At 59.5% G+C, this 6,382-nt stretch overlaps 1 protein-coding gene across 1 annotated transcript; it reads left to right on the forward strand.

Annotated features, from left to right (window-relative positions):
- Positions 1-3,857: 3,857 nt before the first annotated feature.
- On the forward strand, positions 3,858-6,156 carry TLX3 (T cell leukemia homeobox 3; the record flags this gene model as incomplete). The annotated part of the gene is made up of 3 exons (XM_082651601.1): positions 3,858-4,419; positions 4,775-5,018; positions 5,946-6,156. 3 exons carry the CDS (start codon positions 3,858-3,860, stop codon positions 6,154-6,156), a joined length of 1,017 nt encoding a protein of 338 aa, XP_082507727.1.
- Between the last annotated feature and the right edge of the window lie 226 nt (positions 6,157-6,382).

A 6,382-nucleotide genomic window follows, 5' to 3' on the forward strand; every position in this document is an offset into this window, starting at 1 on the left:
ATTGATGTGTTTGTGTCTTTGTCTATGGAAGTGGTCCATAATATTTTCATTTATCTTGCAAATTCAGTTGCTGACCCAAATATGTTTAAGAGCCCTGATTCAAACCCTACCCCATTTTACAGACAGGGAAATTGATTCCCAGTTTACACAGGAAGTCGGCGGTAGAGTGAGCCCGAACTGGGTCCTCCTGCATGTGGACAACTGGAAATGCCGACATCCTGACTCTCATCCCTAAATCCCCCCTCTGTCTCCTATATGACACCCAGCAAGACCTCCAGCAGTGCTATCCCTTCTCCCATCTTCTCCATCGGGAGGAGGAGAGGATGCACTGCATCCTGGAAGTCTTTCTGGCCTCATGAGTCTGGGCCACCAGCTCCCAGTTCTTAGAGATTTTCTCATCTGTGTGTGTGTGTGTGTGTGTGTGTGTGTGTGTGTGTGTGTGTGTGTGTGTGTGTCCACCTCTGTCATTGTTCAGTTGATAGCAGGTAAGAATGGACAGCAAAAAATTACAATTTCAGGAACACTAAATACATATCAAACAATATTTGGCCAAAACAGTGCTCAGAGGAGAATGTCTGGCCTTAAATGTATTTAATAAAAAACAAGGAAGAATGACCAAAAGGAACTAAAATTTCACCTCAACAAACAAAGAAGAAATTAACAAATAAAAATAAAACAAACCATTCCTGAAGGAGATGATATTTTAAAAGAGGATAATGAAATAAAAGTCTTTTCTTTAAGACCAGTAAAATAGACAAACCTTTGGCAAATATGATCAAAAGGCACAACTGAGTAACAGTGAGAACGAAATGCAGAGGATGTCAACACAGATTCAACATGGGAGTTTCAAAATAGGAGAGAATCTTCCCACAGTGTTACAACAATGAATTTGAAAACTTGGATGAAATGGGCAATATTCTGGGCACCGGCTTCTGAATTTGAGCAGGCGTCTCAATCACCTGGGGGGCTTGTTAAACACAGAGTGCTGAACCCAACCCCAGGGTTTCTGATTCAGTAGGTCTGGGCTAGGGTCCAAGAATGCGCATTCCTAACGAATTCCCAGGTGAGGCTGATGCGGCTCGTCGGAACACACATGGAAAACGCTGTCCCAGAAACTGCTACCCGCGCCATTTACTCCTTTTCCTGAGCTGCCTAACAGCTCTGTTCTGTCTGGGTTGGGAAAGAAGGGGGGTTTGTGCCCAGTGGTCCAAAGCGCCTACTGCTGGATGCCTGAGAAGCCCGGGGTCCCAGGCAGCGGGGCACAGTGAGGTGGAGCCCTTCCCTACCCCAGGCTCTGTGCCGAATGCTTACTTGAATGAGCTCATTCAATCCCACGATGTTGGTACTGGTGCTTTACCAGATGGGGAAACTGAGGCACAAAGAGAATTCCCTAGCCCACAGCTAGCTGATAAACAGAGGTAGGAATCCAACTCTTAAGCACTGGGCCACTCACCATGCCCTGGGAACAATGTTGGCCACACCACCCACATCGTCTCCCTATCTCTGTGCCTGCCCACCTACATGTGCAGCGTGGGCCTTGCTATTCCGTGTAACAGAGCCAGGAAGCAGCAAAGACAGGCCTGGGATCCAGGTATCTGGAAGCCAGGAAGGAAGTGGAGCTGCTGGTGGAGAGCCTTCACTGGCCTCTGAGTCAGCGTGAGTCTCAGAACTCAGCCTCAGTCCGCTCATCAGGTACAAGATGGGGTTGAGAGCAGCCCTTTCCACACAGGGTTGTCGTGAGGAATAAGTAAGTGCCCCAGCCCTTGCCTGGCACGTGCTAAGTTCTCAACTCACAGTTGCTCTACTGTTGCCATTAAAGTTATTATTACATAACCGCCAGAGTGTCTCCCAGGCAATTCCACAGACCTTCTCTCATTTACTTCTCACAGCCACCCTGGGGGTAGCTATTACCCTTTCTGTTTTACAAATAAGGAAAATGAGGCTCCAGGAGATGCAAGAGGGACCCCACAACCCCCAGGCCCCCCAGTGTCAGAGCCTGAGTTAGAAGCAGGAGGCCCCCAGCCCAGAGCAACAGCGAGACTCCATCTGAAGGTCCTGGTCTGCAGAGGGCAGTGGAGGAGGGCTTGCCCAGGGCCCAGGAGCCCTGCTCTCCTCACCCTTCTCTGCCCAGACGCCTCATTCTCCCCACCCAACACTGAGGTTCTGCCAGGGCCAGAGACTTGCCCAAGGTCACAGAGGGGGTGTTGACTCAGGCTTCCAGGCCTTAAGATTGTAAGTCCTGAGGCTTCTCCTTGTTGGGGGCAGATTACTAGGAAGAATCTAGTAATTCTGCTGCCCCCTGCCCTTCCTGGCCCCCTGAGACTGACCCCACCGTAGACAAATACACCTCTCTCTCCAAGATACTGAGCCTCCGCAAATAAAATAAAACCCCAAACAAATAAACAGGAATCTTAAGAATAACACATCATCTGTCACGCTGGGCGGGTGGGGAGGGCAGCCGCAGCTTCCTGTTTCCTGCTACCTGCCAGGCCCTAACCCCATGCGCTCTCCACATCTCACTCGCTGCTCGAGACCATCTCGCAATTCACGCATTCCGTTTTACAAACGAGGAAACCAAAGCCTAAAGCTATGAGTCCCTTGCTCAAGGTCACTCGGCTAGGATGCGACCTGGCCCAAATACAAACCCCCTTCTGGCCAATGGAGCATCCCAGCTCTCACCACGTCGCCAAGATGGGGAGTGCAAGGGAGGCCCGGCCAAGCGGTCAGCAGTCAGTTTGCACCTAACGATTTTAGAATTAGCAGGTAGAAAACGATTCTGTAAACCTCCCCTGGGGAGACAGATGAGACTGGGGGGGGGGCAAGGGGGGTTGACCGCCCTGCACGCCGTCCTGTCACCGGTGGCCCTTGGCCCGCCGGCACAGCCTCCGAGGGCGCGGGCAAAGCAAGGAGTGGTCTCAGCGCCCAGGGTTACCCAAAGAAACCCCGCTATTTGCTCTAAATATGACCCTCCCCCGCCCTTGCCCCTCGGTAACCCCAGGTCTCGACACCTGCCGCGCCTCGGGCAGGTCTCCCCGCGGGTCCACAGTCCCGTCCATCCTGCAACGAATTTCGAGGGACCGGATCTCGCTCCCCACCGGGCGACCCCGGGTCCCGTTCAGCCGGGCCTGGCACGCGTGGGCACCTGAGAGTCTCGCCTCGGTCTGCTTGCCGGGTGGGTGCCAGGGAGCGTCTCTAAAGTGGCCGCGACGCCGCGGCCGAAGCCCGGGCGGGGGTGAATTCTCCCCACGCGGGTCGGTGTCCTCGGGAGCGCGGGGCATGCTCCGGTGCTGTCCTCACCCCGCGCGCAGGCAGCGCACAGCTTGCGCCCCACGGTGCGCCCCTTTCGTTGCTCCCGAGGCGGTGGGGTGTCCAGGACGCTGCCGCGGATTCCGCAGGGTCGTTCCGGAGTTGCAACTCCATTGTAATTGAAAGGATTCATATTGTTTGGGTTTTGCTCAGATGAAAAAAAAAAATTTGGAAGAAAACGAAACCCCCCTCAGCAAATGACAATTTCACCAGCAGAGCGCCCTGCCCGCCCCGCTCGGCGGCGGGGAAGCTGCCCCAGCCGGGAGGAGCGGGGAACGTCTCCTAATTGCAGCTTCGTTAGATTTCGGGTTTGGGAGGCTGTGGTTCGGGCGCTAATATCCGCCGCCCATTATCCCGGCTAATAAATTTGACCTATTGTTCGTTTGTTAAAATGATGTCACCTTGGAACAGTCCCTAAGCTCCTATTTCCATGAATTAGGCCTTTATTGAAAGCCAGGAGCCAATGGGAGGAGAGAGGCTTGTTGATCGCAGCCAATGGCTGCGGCGGGAGAGGAATTAGCAGCGGAAACTCCAGGTTCGGTTCAAGAAAGATGACACAGAGCCTGTCGGGCCCGCGCACTCTTGGCAAAGTTTCAGTGCGACGAGAGGCGCCGGGCGCTCCATGGCCGCGCCGTAACGGGGACCCAGCCGCCTCCCCGCCCAGCCCAGCCCAGCCCTTCCACCCGCCCAGGATGGAGGCGCCAGCCAGCGCGCAGACCCCGCACCCGCACGAGCCCATCAGCTTCGGCATCGACCAGATCCTCAACAGCCCGGACCAGGACAGCGCACCAGCCCCGCGGGGCCCCGACGGCGCCAACTACCTGGGAGGGCCCCCCGGGGGCCGTCCGGGCGCCACATACCCGTCTCTGCCCACCTCCTTTGCCGGCCTCGGCGCGCCCTTCGAGGACGCGGGATCTTACAGTGTCAACCTGAGCCTGGCGCCCGCCGGCGTGATCCGAGTGCCAGCGCACAGGCCGCTGCCCGGGGCCGTGCCGCCGCCTCTGCCTAGCGCGCTGCCTGCCATGCCCTCCGTGCCCACGGTCTCCAGCCTGGGCGGCCTCAATTTCCCCTGGATGGAGAGCAGCCGCCGCTTCGTAAAAGACCGTTTCACAGGTGAGCAGGGTGTCCAAAAAGGCGCCGGGCCTCGGCCCTCCCGGGGCCAGAGGCGCCGCGCCCTACGTGCTTCACTCGGGGAAACGGTTCCGGAGGCCCAAGTGCGGTGGAGGCCTCAGCGCTCAGGGCCCCGGGCAACCATAGAGGGGAGAAAAATCAGAGAGTTTGGGGGAAATAAGCCTGTGCCCGGGGAAAGAGGGGGACATCTCCCAACCGGCTTGGTGCCGCTGGGGACCCTCGGGACCAACGAAATAGCGTAGTACTCTGCGCCCCACCGGGCGGCACCGGGTCCGCATGGTGCCTGAACGGCAGTCGAGCTGGGCCGGGCTTCAGGGGGCCTCGTGTGTCTCCGCAGCGGCGGCGGCGCTCACGCCCTTCACCGTGACCCGGCGCATCGGCCACCCTTACCAGAACAGGACGCCGCCCAAGCGTAAGAAGCCGCGCACGTCCTTTTCTCGGGTGCAGATCTGCGAGCTGGAAAAGCGCTTCCACCGCCAGAAGTATCTGGCTTCGGCCGAGAGGGCGGCGCTCGCTAAGTCCCTCAAAATGACGGACGCGCAGGTCAAGACCTGGTTCCAAAACCGGAGGACCAAGTGGCGGTGAGAGAGGCCTGGCCCGGCCCACCTTGCACCGGCCCTTCGCCCGCTCCGTGCCCGAGCCTCGCGTTCTCCCCACCCTGCGCTACCCCCTACTCGCCCTCCTAGGGCTGCACCTCCCCGCTCCTTCCCAGGTTTTATCTCCCGGCTCGCCCTCCCGCGCGCCTGTCCTCATCCGTGTCTGGAATTCTCCTCCATTCCCATCCCTGTGTCGCTTTCTTGAGCCTCTCCAGCTGTCTCGATGTTTTATTCGGTCTCCTGCGCTCGCTCGGTTTCCTCTCACCTGCCCCCCCCAACACCCCACCCCATCCCGGGCCTCTCGCGCTCCCCTAAACCCTCCCACTTGCCCCCTGCCCTTCCGATTCCCGACAATCCGCGCGGGGCTCCGGGTTCCCGCTCTAGCTCCCCATCCCGACTCCAGCCCTGTTTTTATCCAATCGCTCTTTCGATCCAACCCGTGAACGGCGAAGCGATCGCGTCCTGCAAGAGGGGTTTGAGACAGAGCCTGGGAGAACCGGATGAGGCTGACCGGACCCGGGGACACCGCGAGGTGCAGAGCCTGCCCGCCCACCCGCGGACCCCAGTGACCCGGCTGCCTGTAGGGCCTAGTCAGTCACACACACGCCCTGCCCTTGTTACCCCGCAAAGAAACAATCTTTGTTGTTGGCGAAGCCACAATACCCGGGTGTGCAAGTGGGCGGCGGGTGGAGTTTCCTCCCGGCGATCTCCCCGCGCACAACAAAAACAAACGATCCCAACCCACTCCGCGGACCCGCGGGTCCCCGGCGCACAAGGCCGGCGGGGAAGCAGACTGACTCTGCGCCTCGAGGCTCCCGGCTGGCCTTGGCTCCCGGGCGGGTGGGGGCCCCGCCGGCGGCCCCGCGGTGCCGGGTGCCTGACGGTGCTGTCCCTCTCCCTCCCCCGGTGCAGGCGGCAGACGGCGGAGGAGCGGGAGGCGGAGCGGCAGCAGGCGAGTCGGCTCATGCTGCAGCTGCAACACGACGCCTTCCAAAAGAGCCTCAACGACTCTATCCAGCCCGACCCGCTCTGTCTGCACAACTCTTCGCTGTTTGCTCTGCAGAATCTGCAGCCCTGGGAGGAGGATAGCTCCAAGGTCCCCGCCGTCACCTCTCTGGTGTGAGCCGCCAGCGCGCACCGTCACCAAGTATCGCCGCCCCGACCCGGCGGGGCGCCCCGGCCCCCCAGCCGGTCTGGGGGGGGAATCGAGGCCGAGACGGGAAGGGCCAGCCAAGCTCAAGTAGGCCCCGGGGCGCGGCCGCATCCCCGCCGCCTGCGGAGGGGGGCTGGGCCCGGGCTCCGCGCGACTGCACAATCCGAGCCCCCGCCCCGCGCCCAGTCCCGCCCGA

This window comes from Grampus griseus, assembly GCF_964374135.1.
Source record: "Grampus griseus genome assembly, chromosome: 3".
NCBI classification, from domain to species: Eukaryota; Metazoa; Chordata; class Mammalia; order Artiodactyla; family Delphinidae; genus Grampus; species Grampus griseus.